Genomic DNA, 16,589 nt, shown 5'->3' on the forward strand with positions numbered 1-16,589 from the left:
GATACAAAACTCTGTTAATTATGATCACAGTTAGGTTTATAATAAATTCTTTGGGGGCACCTGGGTGCTCATTTGTTAAGCGTCTGCCTTTGGCTCAGGTCATGATCCCAGGGTCTTGGGATTGAGCCCCGCATCAGGCTCCCTGCTCAGCGCAAGCCTGCTTCTCCCTCTACCACTCCCCCTGCTAGTGTTCCCTCCCTCGCTGGGTCTCTCTCTGTCAAATAAATAAATAAAAATCTTTTTAAAAAATTTTTTAAAACCCCACAAATTCTTTGAAAATGGGAGGAAGCAAATACAGCAAAATGCTGAGGGACTGTCAGTAGGTGGCTGGTTATCTTTACAATTTCCCGTATTTTCTGATGTTTTTTTCCTACAATGGGCAAAAATACTTTCACATGTAAAAAATTATTCTTGGGAGAATACACTAGCCAATGCTTTTAATACCCATCTGTCAGTTTGTTGAGAATAAGAAGGAAACCAAATGTCCAAAATATATCAAAATTTGTCTTTGCTGGTTCTCAGTTTAAATCTGCCCAAAGTATCACAAGTTAACTACAGTAATTTAGGACAGATACAATTTCTAAGTGAGAAGAAGCTCATTCTCACTTTTGTCAGTTCCTCAAGGAAGAAAGGAAGAAGATGTTCCATTAAAAATGGTTTCCAAGAGTGGAAAATTCTCTTTAAGGTTAGCAGTAGGAATTTTTCTCAATTAGAATTTACTGGATCTATTTTAAGCAGCATTCGTATATAAGCTGAAATACCCACTTGTACATGAAATTCTGGCAAGATGCTAACCAAATAGCAAAAAGTACCCATAAGAAAACAAAATATACAATTTAAACATCATTGTGTGCCTATGAACACAAAATGGAGACACAACTGTTACCTTGAAGTGTACTACGCTATACACCCTAACCCCTAAATAATTCTTTCATCTCTAAACTCCAGTGGGACTTAAGATATAGTATTCATTTTTGGCTCTTCGCATTTTACTTCCTTGCGTGGCTAATTATATTTGTAAATGTATAGATTTTATCCATCAATTGTTTCTAGATTGAGTTTTCTGGAACACTGCCACTGTGCTTTTACAAAGTAGTGCTCAGTAAATGTGTTGATTTTAAGCTTCCTGTTACTGAAGATTTTAGTATCTCCCAGCATATTTTTTCCCATATATGTTTCTAATGCCTACAGATTTCACAGAATAATCTTTAAACATGCCTACAAATTTAAACAGTCTGATCTAGATTTTGGAAAGGTACAATTGAGAAGAACAGTCCAGTAGAAGGGGCATAGAATGCACAGAAGTGAGACTATTTGGGAGGCACAGATTAGCCCTGTGAGATATAAGGTTGAGAATCAAAAGAGAGAAAAAGAAAAATTAAAGAAGTTGGGAAACCAGATAGGTTTCTGGTACACCTAAAAAAAAATTATGGGAGATAAAACAAAGATGACTTCTCTTGAAATAGAGTCACAGGATCATGGGGTCTCCAAAATGGCAAGGCAGCAGTGTGCTGGACCCAGGCAATGTCATACCATATTTCTCTCTCTCTTTTTTAAAAGATTTTATTTATTTATTTGACAGAGAGAGAGAGGTCACAAGTAGGCAGAGAGGCAGGCAGAGAGAGAGGGGGAAGCAGGCTCCCTGCTGAGCAGAGAGCCCCATGTGGGGCTCGATCCCAAGACCCTGGGATCATGACCCAAGCCGAAGGCAGAGGCTTAACCCACTGAGCCACCCAGGCGCCCCTACATAAAACATTTGCCCTCAAATTTGTCACAGTCCCTACTGGGCTCCTAGCAGAAGGACTGTGAGCTACCATTTCATATCAAGTTTACACTACCCATGACTCTTGCAAATGTGGGAAAATGAAAGTTAACCTGACAGGATCATGGTGAACTAACTGTGGACCTCTTCCCCCTGCAAAAATGTCTGTCCCACACAGCAAATACTCTGCTGAGGGCTGATTTCCTGCCCCCAACAGAAGTATAAATGTCAACCTGATTTCAAGCTCTTTAAGTAGAGGTGAACATTTGTTGATAATGATTTTTCTTTCATTTTCCCTCCTCTCTTCAGTTTGCTACCTAGTAGACCTAGCAAGCCTCAAAACTCGATCACCTCTTCTGAAATAGGGAGCCTGGGAAGTGGGGGGGAGGCCCCATCCTACTGCAGATGTTTGCACGTAATCTTTACAGTATGGTCAGAAGCTATACTAACTTTAAAAATTTTTTGCTAAAAGTTATATATATATATATTCAGGCTATATGGCACAATATTTTAAAAATTAGTGAAATGCAAGTTAGTACCCTTTAACCAACATGTCTGCACCCTCCCTGCCTGTGGTAAGCACTATTCTAAAAGCTGTGAAGCTATCTGACGCTAATGTCAAGCTGTACCCAACAAGCTGAGTCTCAAGGGGCTGACCCACAGATTAAAGAGGAACTAAGTCACACCCGAGAGCCGACAACGGGAACCGAAAGGATGATGACTTAGCTGAAGTCCTGCGGGAGCCAGAGACTGGCATGTACCTGCTCCTCAGTCAGCTGAGCCAGGCCAGGGCTGAGATTCAGTCTGTAACAGGAAGAAGTCCTACGGAATAAAAGGAGAAATACTGCTTTCTCCATAGCTATGGGTAAACCATAGGGAAAACTCATCCAAGGGCACAGAGAGACACAAAGTGAAACTAAAATGAGATTCCCAACTTCTAGGCTGGGCAGAAAGGGGTGGCTTTCGGGGGGAAAAGCTAGAGTCTGATGGCTAGCCAGAGTCACAGGGAAGCGAGGGACAAAGGGCTTGCTAAGACAGCTGTGCCCAGCTTAACTGCTGCGTATAGACAATGTGTATCAGGGACTGATCACCACCGTACAGATATAAATACTCACGGCCAAGTAGTTACTACTCTTGACATCTGCTCCCAAGAAAGGGCTATAAACCTACGAGAACGCAGAAGAGGTTCCAAAATGAGACCTGTAGGCAAAGAAAACATCCCAAGAGCACTTGGGTTGGGAACAGGCTACCTAGGATATCTGCACAGGAGACATGAGACAAAAATAAAGTGAGGTCAGTTCACCTTACACCGGTGTCTGCTGTTTTCAGTAACAGATAATTACTACCTCCAGTAAAAACATGGGACAAGGCAGTTGGGGTAAGTTTTCCAAGCTGCCTAAAAAATGCTCCTAAACTCCAGGGTCACTGCTTTAAGTAAAGCAATGGAATCCCTCGCCTATCCAGTATGGTTAGAAAGTTCAGTGACCTCTGAATTATCTGGTTAAGTGACAGCTGTCTGATTTACTGGTTATAAATTCCTAAAAAGAAGCGCCTGGTGGCTCAGTTAGTTGAGCGACCAACCCTTGATTTTGGCTCAGGTCATGATCTCAGGGTCATGGGATCGAGCCCTGCACCAGGCTCCACACTCAAAGCAGAGTCCGCTTGAGATTCTCTCCCTCTGCTCTCCTCACTCCTCCTTCTGCTCTCTCTCACTCTGTCTCTCTCTAAAAAGGGATAAATAAATCTTAAGAAAAATTCCTATGGGGTGCCTGGGTGGCTCGGGCAGTTAAGCGTCTGCCTTTGGCTCAAGTCCTGATCTCGGGGTCCTAGGATCCAGCCCCATGTTGGGCTCCCTGATCCCAGGGGAGTCTGCTTCTCCCTCTGCCTCTGTGCTCGCTCTCTCTCTCAAATAAATAAATAAAATGTTTTTAAAAAAATTCCTAAAAGGAATAGCACTGCGTGGTGGGGAGGAACATGAACTCAGGACTGTTTCTGATTTCTGCTAGAGCTACAACTGAAAAAAATAGTCCAGTGTTTTCAAGAGGGTCTTATAAAAACACAAACTTCACATTATCAATAATAATAAACTCTGCATAATAATTAGGTCTAAATGGAAAGCTAGAAAGCAAAAATGACATCTGAAAGTCATCAAAGTCATCAGAAAAAAACACACCTGATAGGGTAGGACCTTAAATCCCAAGTGCTTCTAAAAATCAGGGCTACTGAAAAGTACTTTTTTTTTTTACTAGAGTAACAGGCTAAATCTAAGCTTTTACTAGAGTAACAGACTAAATCTAAGCTGCTATTGAACAAATCAGTTCAGAAATCTTTTCAGAACCGGAGGGCCATGAACTAAGTAAGCCTGTCGAGTTCTTCCTTAACCTAGTCCCTGACCTTGCTGTGAATATCACATACTCCATACTCATACTTTATGAGTCATCACTGATGAGAAATTTAAGTTCTCTTACTGTAGCTTTTGAAGGGTATTTTTTTGTTTCCACCTGAAAACATTCAGACCGAGTTTTTCTGGGCACAGATCAATAGGTTCAGGCTGTTCTCAGGGGTAGGTCTTTCAGGCTGAGGCTACTCTGAACTCTAAACATGCTGCCTGCTATCCTTAATCGGGGAAGAACGTCAAATACACATCCATGTTCAAGTAAGTACCAAGACATCCCCCCAAACCAGACAAACATTATTTTACATTACTGGTTTGGGTTCTCCTCCATTAGCACAAATAAATGAGAACTAGTTATGTAATGACATAAATTTACAGTATTCACAGTTACAAAGAAGTATTTAATGAAGGCAAAGGGGAAAAAAATTAACTTATTCACTAATAGTCAAAGACTTGATTTTCTCCATCATTGGACTTGAAGTTTCTCTTTCGCCTTATATTCATTCTCCTTAACCGTCTCCAAAGAAAAGCAAAATTCATTTTAATATAAATGACAGGTAAAATATTTGCACGCATTAAAATTAATCCGCATGCCATAATCTGAGCTTTATAAAAAAAATACACACTTAGAGAAATACGCTCATGATGGATTTACACTTAGTTGCACAGATGACAATAAGGCCAGTGAACAAATCTGCAGGAGGAATTTACCTGTTTTTCCACAAAAATACTCTTGGACAGGGTTCCTGTAAGTCCAATCCAGCTCACCAGCCATTTCTGTAAATAATGTTTTATTGGAACACAGACATGCTCATTTCTTTGAGTATTGCCTGTGACTGAAACTGAGATAATATAGCTGGCAAATTCTTAAATATTTATAATCTGGCCCTGGACACAAAGTTTGCCAACCCCTCTCCTGAGGCAATGGTCCATAACCAAAAGTGTTCACCAGAAATCATTTGCAGGGGTGGGAGGCAGAGCGCCTGGGAGGCTTAGTTGGTGAAGTGTCTGCCTTTGGCTCAGGTCATGATCCTGGGGTCCTGGGATCTCTCTCTCTCTCAAATAAATAAAATCTTTTAAAAAATCCTTTGGGAACCTTTCTCAAAAAATATATGCCTGCAATCCCCTGCACGGCCCACTCAGATTTCACAGTTGGTTCAGGACCAGTGCTCCAAGGGTTAGTAGCACCACTGACCAATCACCTGGCATCTTCCGCTTCTCTGTATGCAGTAAACAGTCGGAGCATTCTATGCACTGTGGGCACTCCATTTTGCCCTTACTGAATGCTAAATGAGCTATTCACTCTACTTTAAATAGCACTGGCATTTAATACTTACCTAATACTTTTGCCCACTTCCTCCTCCTTGAAACTCTTCCCCCTCTGACTTCTACGGCATCACTTTCCCCCTGGAACACATTTCAAGTGTCACTTTCTATGAAGCCTTCTGACTTCTCAAGTAGAGTTACTGATGGTCCTTTATCCCAGCTCTCCCGTGGCATTCTCTACATACTCCTAAGGCTAAACTGTATGTATTCATAGTGGCACCTACTGAAGTGTCTCACATGATGCTTGGTACAAAGTAGGCACTAAATTAAATAACTGACAAATGGACAGAGAGATGAATTTTAGACTCTAGGACAAGGGCGTGACAAATTCCATGCCTAAGGAAACAACAAAAATAATACCACACTGGGTCAGGGAATGTTGAAGAAACATGCAAACGGTCCTGGCTGAGGCATATACAGCTCTCCACTGTCCTGAAAAAATAACCAGTAGCACGTTTCCCACTAGATTTCTCCCCTTCCTTTTCAAACCACTAGAGATGCAAACCACCAGAGCACTGATTAACCAGAAAAGAGGCATTTTATGCTCTACCATTACTTCCCTGGCCAATCTACACCTAGCCCGTTATTAAGGTTTCCCACTGTTATCCAACTGAAGCTCTTCTCTCCTCAAATCCAACAATCAGTGAGTGCCCATCTATTTATCAGAATGCTAATGAGACACCAAGGGCTGTGCCAAGTGTCTTCCAAGCATTATCCCCACTTACTCCTATGCTAGGCCGAAAGAAGTCTCTACCCTCCCAGAGACCAGAATATAGTGGGGAAGAAAGGCTTGCACACATGCAACAAACACAATGCATGTGATGTTAAACTCTACAACAGGGCGCCTGGTGGCTCAGTGGGTTAAGCCTCTGCCTTCAGCTCAGGTCATGATCTCAGGGTCCTGGGATTGAGGCCCGCATCAGGCTCTCTGCTCGGCGGGGAGCCTGCTTCCCCCTTTCTCTCTGCCTGCTTCTCTGCCTACTTGTGATCTCTGTCTCTCTCAAATAAATAAAAACAATTTTTTTTAAAAACTTCTATGACAGAGGTGAAGTTTGAGCTGAAGTCAAAAACAGAACTGAGAGGCAGCTAAGAAACAGCGAGGATGAATAATGTCAGTATGTGCACAGCAGTAGGGACACACCGAGGATGTCTGGGAAACCAAGAGGAGAGAGAATCAGATCAAGGATGGAAAGGGTAAGTTATGACTTCTGAAGGGCAGCCTCTGGGTATGATTTTGTATACATGAAGGCATCAGTAAAAGTTCGAAGTCAGGGAAGTAGAGATCCAGTAGTTAGCAGCAGTATGTTGGAAGGATGGGAAAAGGAGGACTAGGCACAGGGTAGCCCTGCAAAAGAAAAGATGGCAGATGCGCGCCTGGGTGGCTCAGTGGGTTAAGCCTCTGCCTTCAGCTCAGGTCATGATCCCCGGGTCCTGGGATCGATCCCCACATCAGGCTCTCTGCTCAGCAGGGAGCCTGCTTCCTCCTCTCTCCCTACTTGTGATCTTTGTCAAATAAATAAATAAAATCTTAAAAAAAAAAAAGAAAAAGAAAAAGAAAAGAAAAGATAGCAGAGACATCCCAGAAGGAGAACCAGTGTGACAGATATGTAAGAAGGAAGAGTTGAAGGTAAAGGATTCTGAAAAAGACTCAGGGTTCAGGGCAAGGCAGATGATGAATAATGGTTCAGAGAGGCTGAGTTTTAAGACGCTGCTGCAGGACATCAATGTACAGCAGACAAACACGCTACCATGATTATTTCATTCTCCGCAGTGACTACTGTACATCCCTTTTCTCCTGAAAACTGCTTTGCCCATCCCCACCCCCACCTACCCAAGGTGAAACTCCTGCCTACGGTTTAAAGAACCTGCCATTATCCGACCTTACTCAACTCGATTCCATTACTGCAGGTCTCAGTGACCCACTCTAGTATTAACCTATTTTCTGGACTCACCCCCCTCCCCTTTTTTTTAAACTTCACCATCTCTAGGAAGCAGTCTTACCTAAATAGGCAAGCCTCCTCCCACACAGAAGAAAAAGTTGTATCTATGAATTGTCATATACACAGATTCATGGCATACCCAATATTTAAATCATAAACTCTCAAAATTAGATACCCCATTTCTATAGGGCACCCAGCACTCCACTGGAACCATGTCAAATTGGTCTTCCCATTTTTAGGGGCCACAAAAAATATCTTGAGGGTAGCGAAGAATCAGAATATTCTTACCTAGTACCTATATAAGATTTCTGTCCTAAAAACAATGCTATTAATACATATGAAAAGGTGTCATATTATACCCTAAATCCAATAGTATTTCCATATTTGTTTAAAAAAACTACTAAGCTCTAATATTTACATTTGTTTAAAATCTGATTTGGGGTTGGGTAGCTTAAAAGGCAGTCTAGTATAACCTGGGGTAATCAAGATTCTAGCTGGGCAGTTCACTGGCCCTGAAGTCGAATGGCAGCTCTGCCACTTACTAGTAATAGGACCTTAGTCAGCTTAAGTTGCCGGCCTCAGCTTCCTCATCCCTAAAGGGAGAATTAAAACTTCCCATCTCACATTATGATGGTCAGGATTGTAAAGAATCCTGTATTTAAAGTACTTTGCCACCATATTAAGTGTTCAGTAAATGTTAGCTATTTCTACTATTGGGGGGGGGACAGGAAAAATGTTCAGAGGATTTCTTTAGACCTATAAAATTTAGTCCAAAAAGGGGAAAGCTTAGGAGTGACCTGAGTATACTCATCAAGTATATGAAAGATTTTCCAGTTTTATTAAAGAAAAAACCCAAATCTTGCCTTTAATGGAAGGAGAGAGACCTAGAATTAATGGCTTAAATTAAGCAAGATAATTAAATTATAAAGAAGGACGAATTTCTCAATTCTGAAGAGTGTCATGTAATTACGGTCATGATTCAAGCTGCTTGGGTAGAATCACCACCTCTGGATATATTTAAGAATAGCAGAGATGAAAATCTTATGTTGGTTGGCTTGGAGGCAACCTTGCATAGGGGGTGGGGAAGGTGAACCAAACGGCCTCTGAACTCCTGTTCTCAGAGTGATACATCTGACAGTTACCACTTCCAACAGTAACTATTATCCAGCGTAGATACTGCTAATGATTTCACCACCTAGCTTCATCCAGAAAGAGTATGTTCTTCAAATATACTCTTCCCAAGTATCTCCTTAAAGAAAATGAAAACGGTGACGATGATTCATATAATTTTACTTGGAAATTCGCGTTTCTTGGCTAGATGGCTGGAGAATTAAGAGTAGATGGTACAGATGTGGCGTCTCCATATGGCTGCAGAAGAAACTGGAAACCATTCTGGAAAAATACGTATCTGTCTTAACTGCAAAAACAAAGACTCAAATGATAAAATCCTTAGTACCCTGGCAAATTCTTCCCAGTCCATCTTGGAGCTCAAAGGTAATGCAAAAGAGATGAATTTCCTCACACAGAATAACTTTCCTCCCCTGATCTTTGCGACTGACACGAAAACCTCCGAAAACTGCCTGTGGCAGTAAGAAGACAGAAACCATATACCTGTACCTCCTGTTCTGTGACCTCTCACTCTCTCAAGACTCTGACCCATCTGGTTACCTAAACACCTTCACCACAAGCCCCAGTCTCATTTCTCTTTATTTTTCTTTGGGGCGAGTGGGCACCTATCTTAAGCCAACACCAGGTATAGCCTGGAACCTGACTTGAAAGCACCCGGGGACCAGCACTCCTGTTTATTTTCGACAGGTATTCATGACCTACTTTTCACCTAGAAGTCAAAGTTAAATATATGAATGCTGCTCTAGCCCTATCCCCTATGTAACTGATTTAAATTCTGACAGCTGGGAGAAGGGAAAGAAGCAAAACTACGTACTAGGCTCAAGAGTTCTTTCCTTTTGACCCTATTCCTTACTACTAGGTGCCCATAGCCTCAAAACAGCTTTTTAAAACACCTTTCCTAGGGTAACTCACTCTGTCTTTTATAGAACTGGTTAGCCAAGGGACATCGCTGTTTAATAAGTGGTGATACAGCATTATCTGTTTACCACTGGCAAAAAGACAAATAAGTTAACGACCTAGCTAAAGTTACATAATGTGTCAGTAGCAGAGTTATTTAAAAAAAAAAAAAAAAGCCTCATGACTTTCCCAGCCCAGCATGCTTTTCATTAGCCTACAGTGACATCAGCAGGATATTATTATCTATAAACAATAACTACAGTGGTAGCTAGCATTTATCAAGTCCTAACCACGTGCTAGGCACCATGCTAAGTCCTGTCCAGCCTCTCTTGTAATTCTCACAACAGCCCTGTGAGACAAGTCCTGTCTTTTTAGCAGGGGAGGAAAAACATGGCGCAGAGAAGTAGATGACTTGCCTGGGGTCTTCCAGCTAGTCAGCGACAGAGCTAGGAGTCACATCCAAGTCTGTTACTTACTATAGCTTGTGGTCTGCACCTCCAATGTTCTTCCACTTTCTAGATCAAGGGACAAACTTAATTCTTTATAACTCACTACACTTGGGGAAAAATGAATTCCCCCCACCATACCATTAAAAATTAATCAAAACAATTTATATTAGTGAAGCTTGTACAATGTTCTGATGCTGTCTTCACAAACACATCCAAATAAATGAAATGCCCGCTGGATTTACCAATGCTGCCAGATGTACACCGCTGCTTCATGTAAAACCAGGCACTGCGTTCGTTAATAATAAGTAACATCAGAGACCAAAACTGCTCCCGTTTGGACCAGAGCAGCCATGCCAAGTGACAAAAATGCTAACGACTCAGGATGTAGACGCATTTCCAGGCATATGCATAATGCCAGGGAATAAATAATGGGGTGATGAGGTTTACAGTACAACCACTTTCTGGTAAGTAGTATTCTTTCTTTACCTCTGAATTTGTTTTTAAGGACTAGGAAATAAAAACATACTGCTCTGGTTCTCAAAAATCAGCAAGCCATAAAAACATGGAAGAATTCTGAAACCACCAAATAAAAATCACACTAAAAAAAACGAAGCATTCAAAAAAAAAAAATGAAGCATTCTATAGTTACTACAGTTTTGGGGGTGGGGGGGAGAAATACTTTCAGTTAAGGTCTCACTACCACAAAAACTGGCCTCTGAATTCCCATTTGTGCCAATACTGATTCTAGGGTTTTAGACTATTTATCCTAAAGCCAGTCTCAAATCCTTGAACTTCTTCATTTGCTTTTTTTTCCCTGCTACTATCAGACTGACAACTTCAAAAAAAAATAGGTTATTCCTGGTCATCGACATGACAGTTCCTAGCTCTCTGCTCCTCAAATTCTTTGTGAAACATGAGATCATCCAGCGCTGAAGAACACAGCTTTGTGTTCTGCCAAGCCCACCTTTAAAATAATGCAGCACTTAATAGTGAAGCAACTGAAGGCACATTTGCAGACATAATTTCAACAAAGGGTTCAAAGGGAAAAATAATAACCAAATGAAGAGACGTGTTTCGAAGTAAACCATAATGGATCACAAAGGCCAACTGAGATGAGGTTACTTTTCCAACAGAGCAACATAGTATCCTGCCCACCTGGTTGCTGGTAGAAAACAATTACAGGACCATTCAGTGTAACAGAGCTTCAGACAAAGAGTGAAATCCGTCAAAAGTGATACTAAGTTATAAATGCGGGGTTATATAGCTGAACCACAGTCCAATACAGCAAGTGCTAACATATTCCTGCTGAAAGGGCAGGGTCATCCTCATTCATGATGACCACAATGACTTTATGAGAGAAGATGAAAAAGCATCTGGTTCATGAAAATTTTGAATGAAGAATTCAACACACGATATATTCAAATTAAGCAAACTGCTTGTTTTTTTGAGTCAACACAGCCTCCAAGAACATTTTGACTCTTTGAAAAGGAAAAAAATTTGAATAATATAAATATTGATTCGCTCCTTTTTTGTTGCGTGGTAAACAAGTTAAGCCCAACCTTGGAATTTCTGGTTCAGGGGGTGAAAAAAAAAAAAAAAAAGACTGCAATTGAAAATCATAATGTTAATAAAGCAATACACTGTAAACTAAGCAATTTCCTCTTTAATGAGCTTAAAATAAGTTTTATTCTCAAGAGGCAGAAATACCAACTTACCAGCTTCGTGCCTCTTTTAATTTCCTTTTGGACATCTTCAATAGAAAATCCACCAAGACTTTCGTTATCAGAGTGTGATGATACCAAAGCAGATGAAAAGAGCTATAAATTACATTTAAAAAAAATTAAGGTTCACATTTAAAGAAATTGCAGTGCAACAGTGAATAAGATGTTAACTTTACAAGGAAATTTTCTAGTAAAAATGGCATAGCATTCGTAAGAAACCATCTCTTAAAAAATTTAACTGAGTTTTTTCGTATTCGGAAATATTCATTGTCAGGATTCTCATGGTTTCAGGTGTCTTGGTTGCCGGCCTATACTTACCATGCACTTATGGTGTGCTGCCACCTTCTGGTTTTCAGATATTAGTAACTGTCCACATTCCTTGTCTCTATTTGACTTACAAAAGCCACATTTGCGCTGTCTTGTAGGCCCCTTTTTCTGTTCAACTGAGCTTGACATGATTTTTAAATTGCTTTTAGAATGCCACTTTAAGCCTCAAGAAATGCTACAGAGAATAAAAAGGGCAACAAAATGGTTAATTTCACTTTAATACCCATTTGCACAGTCATGTAAGTTGTTTAATATTTAACCTAAGTTTTAACATATGCATTTTTAAATGGCTATTTAGTATAGACAAATTAATATTAAAACCTACAACGCTTCTGTAAGGAAAAAAAATGAACGTATGCATAAAGACAAGGTAATGAAATAATTCAGGAAAATCAAACTGTTTCCAAATTAGGGGATATGTGAAATAATTAAAAAGATTTCTGTGTGTATCGATAAAAAAATGTACAATGTGTGATACTAAAACAACCATCTGCTGACATAATTAATATAAAATATTTTTTAAATATAGCTAGATGCCTCTTCAAGGAGACAAAGAATTATGTATCTAAGAGCAGAGCAGAAACTTCTAAGAGAAGGACACAATATGCAGAGTGAACAGAATTCTAAAATTGCACAATTCCTTAAAGTTCACATAGTGATAAACCAACAAAAGACAAATGAATGCACTTAACCGTGACTCTGGAACACTTACTCTAAAAAATCTGAATTATTTTTAAGTATATAAAAAAAATCATGTATATACATCCTTAATAAGTTTTGCTATTGTAGTCCTTTTTAGAGTAAAGAAAAAAATTAAGCTTATAACAATCTATTCCAAAAAGCATACTTTAGGAACCAATTATTTATTTTTAACAAGCTATATTATCTGACTCTGGGGCTTACTCCACAAGCCTGCTTATCAAATTAAAGCTACAAACTGACAGTGGTGCTCTAAATGTAGTAACTTCCACATTAAATTAGCAATATTGTCTAAAAGGAAGGAAAATTTTTCTGAATGACCCTTAAATCTAGTCAAGTTATAATTATAGGTAGCAGAGTCAACCCCCCCCCAAAAAAAGGAGGGGGTGGGGGAGAAAAGCTCTGACATAGACGGTGTCAGATTTAGATCATCAATCTCAACAGGGATTCTTAAGAATCTAAACAAGTGTAAAATCAGTGATGTGACTTGTGTGGTTTTCCCAAATCGACCAACCTAAGCAGTTCTGGATCCAGGCTGCTACAACACACAACACAATCAATAACATCTCCAATTTTTGTCTTAAAATCCCCCGAAATTCTTCCCATTTTTCTGTATACTCAAATGCTTTCATGATACTATGTTGAAAACTGGACTCACTGATGCTACCTTGTAGCTCTCTGAAAGGCACTTACTCCCCATCAAGAACAGTAGCTGCCGGATGCCAGGAAGGTGGAAGATGCAAGCCAGTATTTTACAATATAAAAATGCAGACATGGGATTACAATTTAAGGTGAAGCCACAAAGAAACGGTTCTTTTTTTTTTTTAAAATCCATTTATACCTAGGCCTTTACAGTCTTCGCATTGATGGGTTTAACAAACTCTTAATGCTATCGACAATTTTAAATACCTCAGTCTTCCAAATGGCATCGGATACTTTACAACAGTACTGTATTCATAGCACTGGCTATAAACCATGAAACTGATTGAAAACAGGCAGCAAATACTTTTAGGATTAAAGAAAAAAAGACATTAACAGAGAAACAAAAGAAACAAAAGGGGAAGTGTGTTTGCATTTGTACAGGCAAATATGTGTTCAGTTGCTTTATCAAGAATATAGCTGCCAAATCTTTAGAATTAACCATGCGAAACACCAAAATTCACAAATAGCACTAAAATTTGCTATGTGAGTTCTAAATTAGCTTTCTTTACTACTATGCAATGAAGAGTAGGCACTCTGAAACCACTGTAATGCATTCAGCATTTCTCCCGGTCATCCCTGGCCATTTCAAAGGATGGCACATAATGAATCTAATATGTACAGACATCTTTAATGTGTAATTTCTGTTCAATCCTAGCATATGCTATAAAACCAGTTTAAGGTTTTTTAAAAAGTCCTGGAGTAGAAAAGCACTTTTTATTCTTGAAATTAATCCTGAAAATGGTGTCCCTCAGATTCTATCTATTGAATTCTGCCTCTTTGAATTTATAAACAGGTACATTTGTGCTCCTAATTTTGAGAATTTTTCTTTTCCAGATATCAAAGACCCAAAAATCTAAGAGAGAAAAAAGGTATGCTTTATTTTACATTCAAAAATATTCTAGTGTCTTAATCAGTATAAAATGGTAAAGTGAACAGAAACACTAAAAAAGTGCATCAAACCAATTAAAAACTTTCCCCAATGTACAATGACTAAATGGATTTTTCCACTAAAATTCAAATAATGCATCTGTGCATATCTTGCTAATTTTTTACAGCCTCCTAGTGAAACATGAAGTGGGGAACATCATGGAAACAATGACTCCTAACAAAAATGTCTTTATCATAAAAATACAGATTTTTATCTAATGCTGTCTCATTTGTGGTCTCTAGTTAGGGAGAATAAGGGCATTCCAAGGACCAATATTAAGAGATTCATAATGATCCACACAGCAATATGGCCTTTTAATTTCAGTCTAAAAGGTTTTTCAGCGCATGCAGAGATCAAACTTTGATGCTTTCGCCCAACAATGAAACCTTTTCCTTAAAAGAAACAGAATATTATGGACAGTGTTATAAAGCAGAAATAAAAAAGCAAAGGTATCCGCGTGAAAAACATCTAAATATCTGGCAAAATATAAAAGCTCGATTAGTTACGCTGAAGCCATCAATGCGTTCCTGATTTTACAAGATGCTGTAAAGAACCAAGGTAGAAATAACCTGAAACATCAAGGAGAGCATTGAAGAACCAAGTCGAGAGCTCATTCAATGTCTCGTATCTGAAAGACCATTTTCACAGAAAAACAAAACAAAAACTGCAGTTCCGGAAGATCAAACAATCCCGCACGCAATCAAGCTGAAATACACAGTTCAGAATACATAAACGTGATCCTCAAAGAAGCAGTATTTCTGTCAGGAAAGTTAGAGCGGAGAGAAATAAACGAATAAGAAATGAACCGGAAGGGCACCTGAATTTGGTTGCACGATATTATTACATGCTTCGCACTGCTTTTTGCGGTTATTCAAAAGGAAACTGAAGGAATTTTCCAGTTGTTTCAAACCCAAGGGTAAGAAAGAATTTGAACTGTAGGAATAAGACCTGATATTACGTAGTAAGCCGATGAAAAGAAAAGGGTTTTCAAAAATAAAGGATTTTTCAACTTCCACGCAGGATATCGAAACGAACAAATTTCAGAAGAATGCCGTGCTGTTCGTCCATATAATAAAGGACGATACACATAATGTACCGGGTCCTCTCCCCGTTATTTATTCCTCAATACACACTAGACTCCACGACCTCCCTCTAATCAAGCGCTAGATCAACTCGCAAAACTATCTTCCTCTAAAACACTTTAGCAGGTCCTTGCGGTCGGCAAGTCAGGGTCCCCTAATCGTCCTTTTCCAATCCTCCCGAATCCAGGCAAATATCCCACCACTTTCTTTAACCCTCCTTCCCCAGGAGTTCGCCCTCAAAGAGTCTCCGTTTCAGATCTCAGTTTCGCCCCTAATTCCCCCCACCCCAGAGTTTTTTCTCATCCCGTAAAGCTAACCCTCTTGCCATCCTAACCATTCTTCCTCTTAAGCTTCCCAAACTGGGAGTCTCCCTCCTTCCCAAATATGTCCTAAGCGATGGCAAAGACTAAAAATTCCCAGTATTTTTTCCTCCCTAAATGCTGCGCCCCCTCCCCCGAAGTCTAGGCTTAAGCCTAACCTCTCCCTTAGCTCCCCCAAAGCACTTTTCTCAGCAGCCTCTTCGCCAAGCGCCTTCAACGAGCGGCGCTTCGGGGGTCCTTGACAATAAAGCGAGACCACCAAGAGTCCCCCTTAACAACGGGCAGGGGCGGCGGCCTGGCCACCGCCATCCTCCTTGTCTTCTCCCGCCGGGCAGAGAATGGGGGGCCCCAAGCTACCGGGGGGACTCACCGGCGGGGCCCGGAGGCGAACGGCAGCGGAGAAGCGCCAATGAGGGGAAAGAGAAAGAAGTCGGTGTCGGTTCTCCGGCAGCGCCTGGGAGCGGGGCTCTGTCGCCGGAGGTTGTTTCCTTTCATTCGAGGAGAGACGGGCTCGCCGAGCGCCCTTACGTCGCCCCCCTCGCACGCAACGACTCAACACAGCGTTAATACGTCCCGAGCGCGCCGCGAGCCCCGATTGGCTGCACGGCCGGGCAACTGAAGCCTCAGAACCACGGCGCATGTGCGGAGGCCACCCCCCAGGACAGATCGGGGCGGCAAGCTCCGCCTCCTGCTCGCGCGCGTACCTTCTATTCTCCGGTCCGCCGCGCAGCCAAGTGTTTGGGGGCAGGAGCCGAGGAGATAGAGAAAAAGAGGTTCAAAGATATCGCTGTGGGTCGGACGGGGAAGGGGCAGGGTTGGGACTAGAAACCACTGGACAGGGGCCCTGGGTAGCCAGTTTTCAACAGTGATTGAAGTGGGTAGGCCTGATCCTTGCACTTGTTCACCGAGGCCT

The 16,589-nt window shown here is 40.8% G+C and overlaps 1 protein-coding gene across 5 annotated transcripts in view; it reads right to left on the reverse strand.

The window, feature by feature from the left end:
• PHF6 (PHD finger protein 6) overlaps positions 1-16,232 on the reverse strand; it is a 46,733-nt gene extending 30,501 nt beyond the window's left edge. For 3 of the 5 annotated variants that reach the window (XM_013048916.2, XM_004778409.3, XM_045068017.1), the window contains exons 1-3: positions 16,047-16,225; positions 11,937-12,120; positions 11,613-11,714 (exon numbers count right to left, since the gene is read on the reverse strand). In XM_013048916.2, coding sequence (XP_012904370.1) covers positions 11,613-11,714; positions 11,937-12,074 — 240 coding nt within the window. In that variant the 5' untranslated portion in view covers positions 12,075-12,120; positions 16,047-16,225. Of the gene's footprint in view, positions 1-11,612; positions 11,715-11,936; positions 12,121-16,046 lie in introns of all 5 variants that reach the window. The other 2 variants (XM_004778410.3, XM_045068018.1) reach the window with 2 other exon arrangements.
• Positions 16,233-16,589: the final 357 nt, after the last annotated feature.

The sequence above is a fragment of the Mustela putorius genome, unplaced genomic scaffold (genome assembly GCF_011764305.1).
Source record: "Mustela putorius furo isolate JIRA1106 unplaced genomic scaffold, ASM1176430v1.1 tig00003899_pilon_pilon_pilon, whole genome shotgun sequence".
NCBI classification, from domain to species: Eukaryota; Metazoa; Chordata; class Mammalia; order Carnivora; family Mustelidae; genus Mustela; species Mustela putorius.